Below are 16211 nucleotides of genomic sequence, written 5' to 3'. Positions count from 1 at the left end.
GATGAAGAGTGGAAAGGCAGTCGGTCCTGGTGATATACCTGTAGATGTTTGGAAGTGTCTAGGAGAGGTGGCAGTAGAGTTTCTGACGGGGTCGTCTAACAGGATATTACAGTAGATAGTGAGAAGATGCCTGAGGAATGGAGGAGAAGTGTGCTGGTGCCCCTTTTAAGAACAAGGGAGATGTGCAGAGTTGTGGCAACTACAGATGAACCATACAATGAAATTATGGAAAAGAGTAGTGGAAGCTAGACTAAGGGCAGACGTGAGCATTTGTGAACAGCAATATGGTTTCATGCCAAAAAAAGACTACTACAGGTGCAGTATTTGCTTTGAGGTTGTTGATAAAGAAGTAGAGAAGGCCAAACAGAGCTGTATTGTGTTTTTGTAGATCTGTAGAAAGTTTATGACCGGGTGCCCAGAGAGGAACTGTGGTATTGTATGAGGAAGTCTGGAGTGGTAGAGAAGTATGTTTGAGCGGTGCAGGACATGTATGAGGACTGTAAGACAGTGGTGAGGTGTGCTGTAGGTGTGACAGAGGAGTTCAAGGTGGAGGTGGGACTGCATCAGGGATTAGCTCTGAGCCCCTTCTTGTTTGCTATGGTTATGGACAGAATGAAAGACGAGGTTAAACAGGAATCTCCATGGACTATGATATTTGCAGATGACATTGTGATCTGTAGTGAGAGCGGGGAACAGGTGGAGGAGAAGCTAGAGAGGTGAAAGTTTGTCCTGGAAAGGAGAGGAATGAAGGTTAGCCGGAGTCAGACATAGAATGTATGTGTGTAAATGAGAGGGACCAAAGTGGAAGAGTGAGGTTACAGGGAGAAGAGATCAAGAAGGTGGAGGATTTTAAGTACTTAGGGTCAACAGTCCAGAGCAATGGAGAGTGTGGAAAGGAGGTGAAGAAGCGTGTACAGGCAGAATGGGAACGGTTGGAGAAAAGTGTCAGGTGTGATAGAAGAGTTTCAGCTAAAATGAAAGGAAAGGTATACAAAACTGGTGAGACCAGCAATGTTGTTTGGTCTAGAGACAGTGTCACTGAGGAAAAGACAGGAGGCCGAGCTGGAGGTAGCAGAGATGAAGATGCTGAGGTTCTCTTTGGGAGTGACCAGGAAGGATAGGATCAGGAATGAGTACATCAGAGGACAAGAGGTTTTGGAGAGAAAGTCAGAGAGACCAGACTGAGATGGTTTGGACATGTCCAGAGGAGAGATAGTGAATATATTGGTAGAAGGATGCTGAGTTTTGAACTGCCAGACAGGAGGCCTAGAGGAAGACCAAAGAGGAGGTTTATGGATGTAGTGAAAGAGGACATGAAGGTAGTTGGTGTGAGAGAAGAGGATGCAGAAAACAGGGTTAGATGGAGGCAATTGATTCGCTGTGGCGACCCCTGAAGTTAAAAGCCGAAAGGAAAAGAAGAAGTGTGATCCTTGATTGATGGAGTTCTGTGGGTTTAATAACCTGACAAATTAAGAGAATTTGTTATAACAGAACAACAAGCAAACATATTTTTTCTGTCTAACTGTGATGTTTGTAACTTGAATATAATAAATTTAGTCATTTTAACATTAAGTAGTTCTGTTTATTTTACATTACATTGAGTTACATGTACTTAAATTTAGTAGTTACACCTGGCCCTTTGAGGACAGCCATTTAGCTGATGTGGCCCTCAGTGAAAATAAGTTTGACACCCCTGCACTATTACTACGATCACTGTTATTTTCACAATAGTTATCACTATTATTGTCATGATGATTATTTCTATTATCTGTATCAGTATTATCATAATGGTTATTACTTTTATTAGAATCCTCATGATCACTAGTGTTATCACAAGTATGATCACTGCCTGTCACACTGCTGTCACGTCTGTCTTTTCCCTCTCTCCAGGAGGCCTGTCTGCAGGGCAACCTGATCGCCAAATGCCTGGAGCAGCTGTCAGACCCCCACCCTCTGCTGCGCCAGTGGGTGGCTATTTGCCTCGGTCGCATCTGGCAGAACTTCGAACCGGCCCGCTGGTGTGGCGTCCGAGACAGTGCCCACGAGAAGCTCTACACCCTGCTGTCAGATCGCATCCCTGAGGTGAGGTTGTTTAGAAACATATGACACGTGTTCTGTCCTTTATTAAATTAGGCATCTTTATTGTGGGGGTTTTACTGCTCGTGTGTTTCAAGAAGCTGAGATCCCGTGTGGGAGTACAGGACTGTTGGCAGCGCCTGTGTCTCGTGTTTCTGAGTCCGTGTGGCTATTTTATAGCTGCGTGGCATCTGCCTGTGATTTAATGAAGGTGACGCTCTAGATTTATCCGTGTGTTTCCTACTGCTGGAGGAATAACTCCTGTTCGTTTACAGGTCGATGCAAACTGATTTACAGACGGTCAGCTGCAGTGCTGAAGTGCATTCTGCTGCAGGGAACTGTTACTAATTTTTCGCTTCTATTACTTCATGTTTCATGAAACTTTCTGTACTCATCTACCCTGTGGAGGAGAGAGGTCTTCACATGTGTTTTTTTCCTGTGAAAACGGAACTTTTTATCAGAAGATCTGAACTCATCATTGTTAGTGTAATATGATTACAGTATTTTCTGCACTATAAGGTGCACCTAAAAGCCTTTGATTTTCTCAAAAACGGACAGTGTGCCTTATAATCCAGTGCACCTTATAGTGTGGAAAATACTGTATTCGAATAAAAGTCTGTGTCGCGGAGGGAGTGTGAGCCAGATTGTGCCCTGATGTTCACCAGACACACACACCTCACACGACTTGCCTGCACACGAGCAGCACCTGTTTCCAGCAGTAGCTTCCATCTTCAGGGCGGCTGTTCGGTCGTGGGGTCGAACGCGAGGTCTGCAGACACATCTGTCTGTGCACAACAAACAGACTCACCAACATTGTTCAGCTGTAAAAGGACATATCTTGTAGGATTGTGAGAAATGCATGACAGGATGCACATACACGAGAGAACATGAAGATGTTTTTTAGTGGCTCAGTTTAGTGGCTCATCCTTTCATTTGAAGCAAAGAAAATCCTTTCTGAGCAGCATCAGTCCGGCTGCGGCGGTGACATGTCTGCTTCCTGCAGCCGACAATATCTTTTTTCTGTTTCCCAAACAAAAAACAAACACAGTTACTTCACATGTAAAGAAAAGCAACTGATCTGAACTACATTTGAAAAAGTGGCTCACGGCAGCAGTGGAACTGATCATAGTGATACTTCAGGAGAATATTTAACTTTAATTACCTGTACCTGTAACATTTTTAAATAATCTTCTTCTTTTCCTTTCGGCTTTTCCCTTCAGGGGTCGCCACAGCGAATCAATTGCCTCCATCTAGCCCTGTCCTTTGAATCCTCTTCTCTCACACCAACTACCTTCATGTCCTCCCTCATTACATCCATAAACCTACTCTTTGGTCTTCCTCTAGGCCTTCTGCCTGGCAGTTCAAAACTCAGCATCCTTCTACCAATATATTCACTATCTCTCCTCTGGACATGTCCAAACCATCTCAGTCTGGCTTCTCTGACTTTATCTCCAAAACCTCTAACATGTGCTGTCCCTCTGATGTACTCATTCCTGATCCTATCCTTCCTGGTTACTCCCAGAGAGAACCTCAGCATCTTCATCTCTGCTACCTCCAGCTCTGTGTCCTGTCTTTTCCTCAGTGACACTGTCTCTAGACCAAACAACATCGCTGGTCTCACCAGTTTTGTACACCTTTCCTTTCATTTTAGCTGAAACTCTTCTATCACACATCACAACTGACACTTTCCTCCACCCGTTCCATCCTGCCTGTACACGCTTCTTCACCTCTTTTCCACACTCTCCATTGCTCTGGACTGTTGACCCTAAGTACTTAAAATCCTCTACCTTCTTGATCTCTTCTCCCTGTAACCTCACTCTTCCACTTGGGTCCCTCTCATTCACACACATGTACTCTGTCTTAGTGCGGCTAACCTTCATTCCTCTCCTTTCCAGGACAAACCTCCACCTCTGTAGCTTCTCCTCCACCCATTCCCTGCTCTCACTGCAGATCACAATGTCATCTGCAAACATCATAGTCCATGGGGATTCCTGTCTAACCTCGTCTGTCAGCCTGTCCATCATAGCAAACAAGAAGGGGGCTCAGAGCTGATCCCTGATGCAGTCCCACCTCCACCTTGAACTCCTCTGTCACACCTACAGCACACCTCACCACTTTCTTACAGTCCACATACATGTCCTGCACCGCTCTAACGTACTTCTTTGCCACTCTAGACTTCCTCATACAATACCACAGTTCCTCTCTGGGCACCCAGTCATAAGCTTTCTCCAGATCTACAAAAACACAATGCAGCTCTCTCTGGCCTTCTCTGTACTTCTCTATCAACATCCTCAAAGCAAATACTGCATCTGTAGTACTCTTTTTTGGCATGAAACCATACTGCTGCTAAAAAATGTTCACTTCTGCCCTTAGTCTAGCTTCGACTACTCTTTCACATAACTTCATCGTATGGCTCATCAGCTTTATTCCTCTGTAGTTGCCACAGCTCTGCACATCTCCCTTGTTCTTAAAAATGGGCACCAGCGCACTCGTCCTCAATTCCTCAGGCATTTTCTCACTATCTAAGACCCTGTTGAACAACCCAGTCAGAAACTCTACTGCCACCTCTCCTAGACACTTCCATACCTCTACAGGTATATCATCAGGACCGACTGCCTTTCCACTCCTCAGTCCTCTCAGTGTCCCACTTCTTCTTTAGTAACCTTTTCTCTGTATACACTCCTGTACCTCCTCATTCCACCACAAAGTCTCCTTATCTACTTTCCTTCCAGATGACACACCAAGTACTCTCCTACCTGTCTCCCTGATCACATTAGCTGTGGTTTTCCAGTCATCTGGAAGCACCTCCTGGCCACCCAGAGTCTGTCTTAACTCCTTCCTAAAAGTCATGCAACACTCTTCCTCGTTTGGCTTCCACTATTTCGTCCTCTGCTCTGCCTTTGCCCTCTTCATCTTCCTCGCCATCAGAGTCATCCTGCACACCACCATCCTATGCTGTTTGGCTACACTACTGTCTTGCCTACTACTACTTTGCAGTCACTGATCTCTTTGAGATTACACCGTCTACACAAGATGTAGTCTACCTGTGTGCTCCTACCACCACTCTTATAGGTCACCCTATGTTCCTGCCTCTTCTGGAAGAAAGTATTCACGACAGCCATTTCCCTCCTTTTTGCAAAGTCAACTACCATCTGTCTTCTGTGTTCCTCTCCTGGATTCCAAACCTGCCCATGACCTCCTCATCACCTCTGTTACCTACACCAACATGTCCATTGAAGTCTGCACCAATGACAACTCTCACTTCTAGGTATTCTCTGCATCACTTCATCAAAGTCCAGCCAGGATTTTCCTTCTCCTCCAGCTCACATCCTACCTGTGGAGCATACCCACTAACTACATTGAACATCAACGCCTTCTATTTCTAGCTTCAGACTCATCACTCTATCTGACACTGTTTTTACCTCCAGAACATTCTTAACAACCTCCTCCTTCAAGATAACTCCTGCTCCATTTCTCTTCCCATCTACACCATGATAGAACAACTTGAACCCTGCTCCTAAACTTCTAGCCTTGCTACCTTTCCACCTGGCCTCCTGGACACAAAGTATGTCTACCTTTCTCCTCTGCATGATGTCAACCAACCCTCTCTCTTTTCCTGCCATAGTTCCAACATTCAGCGTCCCTACTCTTAGTCCTATACTCTTGGCGCTCCTCCTCTCTCTCTTTGTGCGAACCCACTTTCCTCTTCTCCTTCTTCGACCAACAGTAGTCCAATGTCCACCGGCGCCCTGTAGGTCAACAGCGCCGATGGCGGTCGTTGTTAACCCAGGCCTCGACCGATCCGGTATGGAAGTCATAGGTTTGATTCACATCTTTGATTTGGCAAAAGTTTTACACCGGATGCCCTTCCTGACGCAACCCTCTTTATTTATCCGGGCTTGGGACCGGCACAATAGGACACTGGCTTGTGTCCTCTTGTGGCTACATTAAACATTTCTAATAATCTGGTTAGCAGATATTTGGGTTTCATGGTGAAGTTCTGCTCTGATGGTTAAAAAAGTTTTAAAGTTCTGAAGTAAGATCAAATGTCAATGCATCAAAGCTCCTGATAATCGAGAAGAGGTGACATGAATGCCTGTCTGTCTCCACAGGTGAGGTGTGCAGCCGTCTTTGCTCTGGGGACGTTTGTGGGGAACTCTGCTGAGAGGACAGATCACTCCACCACCATCGACCACAACGTGGCCATGATGCTGGCCCAACTCATCAATGATGGCAGCCCGGTGGTCCGCAAGGTCTCTGCAGCGCCATCAGCACCCATTTGGAACATGTTCCAAATCTAGTGTAGAAATCATGTTTTTAATGAATGCAAACAGTTTTGTAGGCAGAGTTCCAAATGTGATTTTGAAGTGAAACAAACTCGTGGTATGTGATTGTGATTATTGCCTGTCAAACTGGAATTATCACGTGTCAGAAGTGAATTAGACGTTTGTAGTTGAGTGCAAGCCACTTAGTAATTAGAACATTTATCAGTAGGTAATTAGAAGTTCACACATTAACATTCTGACCACTAAGTAATTGCAGATATCTTTACTTAGGTGCTAATAGAACAGTACCTTGTGGTTCCGATACAGTGCGTCCTCGTTCCTCGCGGTTAATGTGTTTCAGGAACCACACGGGATTAACAAATTCCGCAATAGAGAAACAAATTATCTTATTATTTACAGTAATTTAAACGTTTATGAACCCTCCCCATACTGATGTTAAACGACCTTCTATCTGTATTAACTTTTCCCACACTCTGATAGATTGTTTAAAGCACTTTTATATCTCACGTAAGTCCAAGACTGACAGAACAGAGGCCACTTCCGGATTCCGTCAGCCAATAGAATGCGCATACGGTATCACGTGACGACCTATACCAAAAATCCGCGATGAGGCGAAGTCGTGAGCGTTGACGCGCGAGGGCGCACTTAATTTGCTTGTTCACATCTGCAGCTGCTCTTCTTCTAAACAAAGGCGTTTTCACAAGAGCTCCACATTCTCCATGTTTCTTCCTGCAACAGGAGCTGGTGGTAGCGCTGAGTCACCTTGTGGTCCAATATGAGAGCAATTTCTGCACGGTTGCTCTGCAGTTCATAGAAGAAGAGAAGAACTACATGGTGCCATCACCGGCCAACGCGGCAGGTGAGGTGGACCGAACGCGCATGAGTTCAAGCATGCCGATTATTATCCCATTAGTCTGGGATCAGCCAGGTTCTGACCTGATCACTCCTCCACCTCCTCCTGTGTTTTAATCCAGAACCTGGAAACCTGACACCGGTGAGGGAAGGCCCTGCCATCCCACGCTTGCGATCGGTCAACTCCTACACCAACATCCGAGCGGCTACCACCGCCCGCAACCTCAACAAGAGCCTGCAGAACCTCAACCTGAATGAAGAAGGTAGGTCGGAGCGTGAGATGAGGAAGACGTCGAGGCAGCCGTGAGCGTTGGGTTCCTGAGGCCATTGCAGGGAATATTAACCAACGATTCCAGACCCTAATATAATCTGACCCTCTGACAAACGGCATGGCAGGGGGCAGCTGTCCGTTGTACTGAGCCGTCATCCCACTGAGATGGATTGTAAAAGTTGTAAGAGGAGTGGAGTTCTTCTCTCAGCAGAAGGAAGGCTCCAGCCCCGAGTGCAGCTGAATCCCTTGCACTATGTGACACGTATAACCTCCTGCTGTTCACTGCAGCGTAATTTACCCTCAGTAAGCGCAGAGCAGGGAACATTTCCACTCCAGGTCAGTCTTCCTTTCCACCTGTCAGCCTGAGGTGTGTGGAGGATGTATGACGTCTGGTTCAGTTTAAGTTAGAGTAATGTTGGGTGAGAATGGGAGCTACTGCAGCGGACGACTGAGTCCGACAGCTGAAATGAAGTTACGAGCTGCTGCCTGTGCTGTTTGCATCCCACTTTATGGGTGTTGACATTTTTCTTTTTGTGCTTTTACAACAGTAATAACCATAACACACATTATACAGCACTTTTAGAACAACCGAAGTGGCTCCTAAACAACATAAGAGCCTCCTCCTCCTCGTATTTTTGTTTAGTTTCTCGCTCATTGATGAAACTCATGAGTTTTTGCTGGTTGAATCTAAGGCTTTGGTGTGTGTGTGTGTGTGTTGTCTATCATCCAGGTGGACCTGCAGCTTTCTCCCCTGGTAACCTGAGCACCAGCAGCAGCGCCAGCAGCACCCTGGGGAGTCCAGACAATGACGAATACATCCTGTCCTTCGAGACCATCGACAAAATGCGCCGGGTGTCGTCCTACTCTTCTCTGAACTCCCTCATAGGTAACAGCTCGTCGTCAGCCCACATCTCAACACACAGCAGAAGAAGGGTTGCCCTTGTTTATACGTTAAAATTCTTTACTCCTCTCAAAAACTGCTGAATGATATCCACTTGCCGGAGCCCTAGCGGTGTGCATCGCATAATCGGTTTCTTCATTTTGCTTGTATTTGCCTCCGCAGGCAAAGTTGAACCTGGAAGACTTTTTTTGTGAGAGATGTTACCGTCTATCCACATGAGCACAAATGGAGTTTTCCCATGGCGGGGGTATCTTTGTCCTTGGATGCAAATTGTCTTTCTTCTGTCACCTACAAAACCCCCGCACACAAAGTCTCCGGTAAACCACACGGACGACGCATTTATTAATAAAACCGCGCTGAATGTCTGTGCAGCGACTGTTGTTGCTCAAAGCGCCAAATCCACAGAGTCTTCACCTGCAGTCCCACCAATGCTGCATCGCTGAATAGTCTATTTTAGTCTGTTGGGTTTGGTTTTGCATTGTGCACATTAATGGTTTTAATCCCTCCTCTCTCATCAACCTAGTTTCCAGCCACTGTCTTCAGCAAAAAGCCTGTAATAAATCATCTATACACCTGTCACAGGTGGGACAGAAACACCTGTGAGTGAGAACTCCAAAGAGCCCTGAGAACTGGGGCATCCTTGTAGATGCCCAAAACAAGCCTCCTTCCCCTGCTCTCAGCTGATTGGCGGGCTTCACCATGGGTTCTCATGGTGGTTACCTCACTCTAACCCCCACCGGGAAGGAGGAAATTGAAAAGAGGGACTCTTTCTCTTTTTGTTGTGGTAACATTTCCCATTTCAAGCCGCCGGTCATTCCCTCCCGTCCCAGGATGGGGTTGTTCGCATCAGACGTTAGAAATTGAGAGGGAAATGGAAACTGAACTCTGGAGAACAGTGAATTTGACTTGACAGAAAATTGGGTTGAGCCAGGTAAAATAATAGGATTCCCTTTCGATACGTGGGGTTTGATTTGTTGAAGTCAGGCCACCCTGTGTTTTGAATTTATCTGCTGTACTTGCGCTTTCTAAAGGGAAACTTTTTGACATCGGTCGTATTTACACACGGTCACTGCTAAACCCCTACCCCTTTTTTACCTGTAACCCCCCCTTTTTTTATAAAAAGCACCTCCACAGCTGCTATTTGAGCTTCAGGCGGAACTTCATTGTTGTTCACACAGAAAGAGCAGACGCGGGATTGAGAGCGCGATACATCTCTCCCGGATCAAACGGCATCTCACTAAATACAAACTATAGTGACGCAGTGCTGATCAAATATTAACCGAGAACCCACTGCTTCATCACATCAGAAGCATATTTCGCTTTACTGTTCAGCTGTAGAGACGTCAGTGGCAGGAAGCACCTGATGTTGAACAACAAACTGCAAAACTTTCACTGTCGAACCTCAAGATACGAGTTGAATCCATTCTGACTGAACTTGTTAGTCAAACAACAATTTAACATTTAGAATAACCAGAAGCAGTTTAGTCAATTACAGTCTTGTAAAAAAGTCCCATACTCCCTAAATAATGAAAAAAAAATACATTTTAGCAACCAAAAGACATTCAGACTTAACCTGTGTATAATTAATTGCTGTATATATAAGTTACATAAACAATGATAAAGAATGAAAAGAAATGCAAACTTCACGAGAACACACTAACTACGTCTTTACTCCACCAACGAGAATGAGATCCGGTCTCACTGATGTTGTATCCATACGCCAATTAGTGGTAAAGAACGAGATTCGGTCTCAGCTGATGTTTCCATCCACCAACACGTGGTGTTGTCCTGAAAGCACAACTTGTACCTCAGGTTTTGCTCATATGTTGAACAAAAATATAGACAGAGTGACGGCTTGTATTTCAAATAACTCGTATCTTGAGGTCCTGCTGTACTGTAAAAATATGAACTCCACTTCAACTTTCATGTGACGTTCGTGATAATATGAGGATGTTTTTCTCCATTTTTATGTCAGCCCAGATGGTGTCCAGTTTGCAAACCTCATTCATCACCGTATTTAAGGTGCTTCCATCATGTTTCAGCCTTAAATAGTTCCATTAAAATTCCTGACAGTGCTCCCGGTAGTAACTGAGATATTTAATTTTTCAACCTCTTTGTGGAGGGAGATCAGAGGTCATCCTCTGGAGAGCATGAATAATGACTTAATTGACAAAGGACCTGTGAAGCTCTACGGTTGAAAGGACAAAATAAATGCATCCATTAATTGTCAACAGTAAATGTCACTGTGTCAGCAGTGACATTTACTTTGTACCTGACCAGATCACATTCACCTGTCCAGGTGAAGAACTCCTGAAGAACATTAAATGCGTGATTTGGTGCTGCTTACATCTTTTACATCTCAAATAAGGGGAAATAGAGTGGAGTGTTTATATTGTTTTTTTCCCTCAGCTTTCAAATCTTCTGCCACATTTTTTATGCTTCAACCATTTGCCGCTCCAAAAAGTGCTATGCAGTGTGGGAAGTATTTTATGTCATCTGACATTTGTGGAGCCCATAAAGCGGTGATGCAGTGTTTCTCTCGTGCCAATAATTTAACATCTTTACTACTGTACATTCATTTCAGTCTGCAAGTTTTCAAACCAGACAAGTGTCAAGTCAGGACAAGTCAGTGGAGCAGAGTTCGACTCGTAATTAATGTCAGCCATCGCCTTGCCTCTATGGCCTGCGTTGGGCGGCGCGCTGGTAATTTGTGTTCTCCTTTCCTGTAGAGCAGTGGTTAACGGGGAGAGAAACCATACATCACATTTATCAACCGGATGTTTACCGCAGCCAGACTCGCACCGGCTAGCGATCGCTAATCATTTTCTGACCCTCAGGCTACTCTAAACACCTCTTCACCTCTCCCCTTTTCTTCTCACTCTATATTAAACACCTCCTTTTGGTTTCCTTTCTTTTCCATCTCTTCGGGCTTTTCTTACGCTTCTTCCTTCTCTTTTTGTCTCTTTATTCCTTCTGGATTCTCTTCATCTCACATTTAATGAATCGTCCGTATTCAGAATTTCATCCTTTAGGATTCCTAAGCTCCTAAATGTCCGAACCAGGGTTTAATGTATCTGACTCAAATGGCTGTGGTTTCACATTCGCGTGACTTATTAATGGAAACTTTTTATGATATACTTCCATCCTTTTATCGTATATAGCAGATGATTGATTGGACAGGATGAAAGCATCGAGTCTCATCCTCTTCGTCTTCCTCCTTCTCCTCGTCTTCTCTTGTCTTGTGATCGTCTAACCTGGAAGGACTGGATCTGTTGATCGTTTCTGCTGCTGTCTGGAGAGGAGTCAGAGCTATTAGAGCCTCCATTTACATGGCATGCATAGGTTTGTTCTGTGTGGTAGAGATGATGAATCTCACAGATTAGGTTCACAGGGCCGTCGGCACTGTTGTTCTCAACCTGGGGAGGAAAGGAAAATGGAGGCAAAAGCAGAAGAGAAGCAACAGCCTCCGTGTTAGTGACTGGGATCTTGAATTAAAGAGCCAATAAAATAACGAACGATCATTGCGTACTGTTTTTACACAGCTGTCGATCTGAACCTCCTTTCTTTCCAGGCGTCTCCTTCAACAGCGTTTACACCCAGATCTGGAGGGTGCTGCTGCATCTCGCCGCCGACCCATTCCCTGAAGTGTCCGACTTGGCTATGAAGGTCCTCAACAGTATAGCGTACAAGGTACCAAGTTTCTCCATCTGCTCATTACTAATAAATGTTCAAGGAGCAACTCGGGAATTCTTACTTGATTTCGGTAATTATGTTCTTTTAGTGATCTCCTAAAATATTTAGCAGCTAGTTGTAATTTATGATACTGTATTTATTAGTATCTGTGTGTGTGAATATCGGTTCTTCTTCACATGGTTATGGAGTAAAAGTGAGCGGGTTCCAGCAGGCATCCCCCACCCTCCCACTGGCATTTTGCTCTTCCAGAAGGCCATTTCTTTTGTGCAAATGCAATTAAGGAACGATGACTCCCCCAGGCTCGGCAGAGCAGAGTGCAGAGGCTGCTGTAACTTAAAGAGCCATTAGAACCACCACAGGCCTGCACCCATCCTCACCCAGAGGCACAGCGTCCACACATTCTGCCCTTACCTTCAGGAGAGCATCGCTGCTCCCAGTCCCTGCTGGACTGCAATAAAAACAGTAGGACTTGATTTAAATCTAATGCAGTGGACGTCCGGTCTCCCTCTGTTGATGTGAAACAGGAACACAGTCTTGTCAGAATAGTTTGGGCCCCCACAGACCTGAGGTCAGTCGAGCAAATGGTGTTAAAAATTATAAAAACTGTAGGAAGAAGACAATTTTCAGCCAACTGGTAATTCCAGGATGGATTTTAGGATTGAAGTGCGTAAAAAAAAAATTACTGCTGTTAAAGTGCTGTTTAAACGCCGTGTTGCTCAGAGGCTGCAGTGACTGCTCCTGGACATTGAAGCAACAGAACCAGTCTCGTTTCGGACCCTGACAGGGCCGAGGAAATAGAATTGAACTTAAGTTTTCTGATATTTTTTTTTTGTCTTGATCATGTGAGTCATCTTGTGCATTTATACGATCTCGCTGGACGTTAGTGAACACGAAATAAGAAATGAAACCAGGAGCACATCCAGTATTTGATCACACTTCTACCTGTCCTTCATAAAGGTGGGTGTTTTAACAGCGGTACTGTGGGAGCGCCTGAGATTTGAAGGGAAGGTCATGTGACACTCATTTAATTGATGCCTTTTTGAATCATTCGTTAAATACAAGCCCTCCTCGTCTGACTTTGAACCCAGATCCCGCTCCGTTCAACCAGTGAGAGGCATTTAGACGTGCTCCAAATGCACTTTGGACCGTACACCATCAATTTCTCCCTTTCCTTTGACGCAACAGATATGTCTTCTCACTCTTAACCCCGACCACATCCTCAGTCTGTCGGTCTGCGCTCCGACCCATCGCCTTTCCCTGTCGAGCATCAGAGCAGCGTTTCTGCTCTGTCCTCACTAGGTGAGCGTCTCAGAAGCTCATTCAGAATTTAAACAAACAATCAGATGTTTTCAGAGTCATCAGTTGTCATGCTCCGTCCTGGAGCCGTACGCTCAGGTTTCCTCGCTTTCCAGCTTGTTGATGATGGAGGAAGTGAGTGGAAGCTGGTTGAAACAGGAGAGCAAGCCGTTTCCCAGTTTGTAGTGAAGCATCTGGTGGAAGCCATTTACCTCCCTCCATTTCCTGCTCATGTTGACAGTTTGTACGTCTCATTTTATGGACCGCTTGTCAGCAGATCAGGCGTGTGGCCTCTCGCATTAGCGTGATGTTTGTTTACCACATGTTGATCATCAAATGCTGATGAATAATCCATGAAGACGTGCAATCCTTTTAACTGATGAGCTTGCTTTTCCACGTCGGCATCAGCAGCTGGTTAGATATCTCTAGCTGTCCTTCAGGAGGAAATCAACCTCATCTCTAACGGATGATTCCAGAAGCTCCGATGCTATGTCGTCGAGCTACTGCCTCTGCATGTCTGCCGCCTCCACACACACACACACACACCTCACATAGGTTATTTTCTTTCTCGTTTTATCGATCTGCCTGTGCTCCAATAGAAAATGTACTTAGATTAGTGGCTGAGCTGTTTCCATAATAACCTTTTACCGGCTTTACTGCTGTTTTGCTCCAATTCCAATTGCCTCTTAATGAAGCGCGAGCAGCAAACCCTGCTAACTGATGTCTTCTCTCCATTGCATTGGACTGTGTGTGTGTAAACTTTGCATTAAAAAGTTTTCTCTTAGCCTTTCAGACACATGCACACACACAGAAAGACTTGCCGCAATTAGCATAGAAATCAAATCAAGGCCGGTCCTGGATAGTAAAAAGTGTTTGCCTGCGTTAACTAGATTTACGATGTGCCGCGTCTTCCCTCCACCTGACTAAAGTAAACAACAACTCTGCTATTCATCAGAGCTGTTCTGCCTCCATTCTCTTCATTAAGTTTACCCCTCCCTGGTGAGCAGCTGTTGGACAACTCACAATAAAGAGGTTCTTTTACCTGTTCTCTTAATGAAATAAAGTTCTGGAACTTTTTTAAGTGTTCTCAAACGTTTACATTAAAGAGAAGGTCTGCGTTCAGGTCTTTCGTCCCCATTCCAGTATGTGTGTCAGGAATATCAGACCACCGTCCTCGTCTCTCTTTTAGCATCCTAGCTAGTTCCCACTCCCTTCAGGGCAGCTCGATTGAAAAGTTTTTTTTAATGTCAACAGGCAACAATGAACGCCCGCCCCCAGAGGATCCTGGACTCCGGGTCACTCACCCAGTCCGCCCCAGCCAGTCCCACCAGCAAAGGGACACACATCCACCAGGCAGGGTAGGAGAGGCTGTTTCTACACGGCCTGCAGCCGTGAGCTGACGGTGCTCACCATGTGTTCTCTTCCTCCAGCGGCTCTCCTCCCATGCCTAGCACCAGCAGCTCCAGCCTGACAGAGGTGCCCAAACCCCCAGCCAGGGAGCCACCGGCCACACGGCCCCCCTACACCCCCACCCTGGGGGGCCAGGCGCCACACTCGCACCAGTTCCCACGCACTCGCAAGATGTTTGACAAGGGACCAGAGCAGGTAGAGGATGCAGGAGTGTTTGTGTCTTATTATTATTATAAAATACTTGTTAAGTATGGAGATGATGCAGGTGGGCTGATTACGAGGATTTGACGAACACTCTGGCTGTGCGGTCAGGCACATGGAAACACCAAGATTTCTTCGTTTGTAATTTATTATGACTTTGAGGAGCAGCAGAGGAATCAATGTTATCAAAACATAACAGAAACTAAGTATAAGCATACATGAAAAGTAACACAAATATCTCTATACAACCAAAATAACACAAGGCATATGTCTATTAAACAACATAAAGATACCAGCTAAACAAATCAATAAAATATGGGTACAAAAGGAACTCACATAGGCACGCAGACAAATATTCTCTGTCAGGTGTGGTCGAAAACTTCTGCATTGGTCCCTAACCAATTTATCAATTGTCCAGCCTCTAGCTCCTCCCACTTCCTGATCCCTCAGCTCCTCCTCCAAACCTGCTCTTCACAACACTTATTATTATTGTTATTATTATTGTTGTTATTGTTATTATTGTTGTTATTGTCACCATCATTATTATTGCTGTTGTAATTGTAATAATAATAATATATATATATATATAATATATATATATATATATATATATATATATATATATATATATAAATAATTGTTACTATTATTTAGTACTTTTTATTTTTTCACTTCTTACATTTTCATTGATAAGAAGTGAAGTGATTTCACTGAAGTTCTTCAGTGAACTCCCACCGTGATCTGGAACGTTGAGCGTTGTTTGTTGTTGTTTATGTGTTTTATTTGTGTGTTTACGTCGCCAGGCCGCTGAGGATGGTGACGAGCCGGGGGGTCACAGGAACTACATCAGCCTCGCCCTCCAGACGGGCCTGTGTGACTGGAGTGCCAAGTACTTTGCCCAGCCTGTTATGAAGGTAGCGTCACCGTCTCGTTATTTACGGCCAACGTCCCTCCGAGCCACCAGTTTGAGTCAGAATACAAACCCCTGAAAAGAATTTTTGTCGGTTTCTATTTACTTCAAAAATAAGGTCATTTTTCACCCTGATATCAAAACTGTGTATTAATTCAATTATAGATTTGATGGAGGACATTATTGGATTAAAAGGGGTTGAAGTACAAAACGAGGGAATCCATCATTTTTGAAAAGTAAAAATATTATTTCTTATTCCCTCAGAAAACCGTCTAAACAGCAGCTTTGAGTGGTTGCTAAGCAACACACGCATAG

General features: G+C 44.8%; 1 protein-coding gene across 3 annotated transcripts in view; it reads left to right on the top strand.

Annotated features, from left to right (window-relative positions):
• The window catches only part of rptor (regulatory associated protein of MTOR, complex 1), a 120397-nt gene that overhangs the window by 73631 nt on the left and 30555 nt on the right, over positions 1-16211 (top strand). For all 3 annotated transcript variants that reach the window (XM_068321047.1, XM_068321046.1, XM_068321045.1), the window contains exons 17-25: positions 1891-2087; positions 6194-6329; positions 7101-7221; positions 7337-7477; positions 8216-8371; positions 11958-12076; positions 14630-14733; positions 14806-14980; positions 15790-15900. In XM_068321047.1, coding sequence (XP_068177148.1) covers positions 1891-2087; positions 6194-6329; positions 7101-7221; positions 7337-7477; positions 8216-8371; positions 11958-12076; positions 14630-14733; positions 14806-14980; positions 15790-15900 — 1260 coding nt within the window. The remainder of the gene's footprint in view (positions 1-1890; positions 2088-6193; positions 6330-7100; positions 7222-7336; positions 7478-8215; positions 8372-11957; positions 12077-14629; positions 14734-14805; positions 14981-15789; positions 15901-16211) is intronic.

This window comes from Antennarius striatus, chromosome 8 (assembly GCF_040054535.1).
Source record: "Antennarius striatus isolate MH-2024 chromosome 8, ASM4005453v1, whole genome shotgun sequence".
NCBI lineage: Eukaryota > Metazoa > Chordata > Actinopteri > Lophiiformes > Antennariidae > Antennarius > Antennarius striatus.
This window is presented reverse-complemented; position numbering and strand designations above follow the sequence as displayed.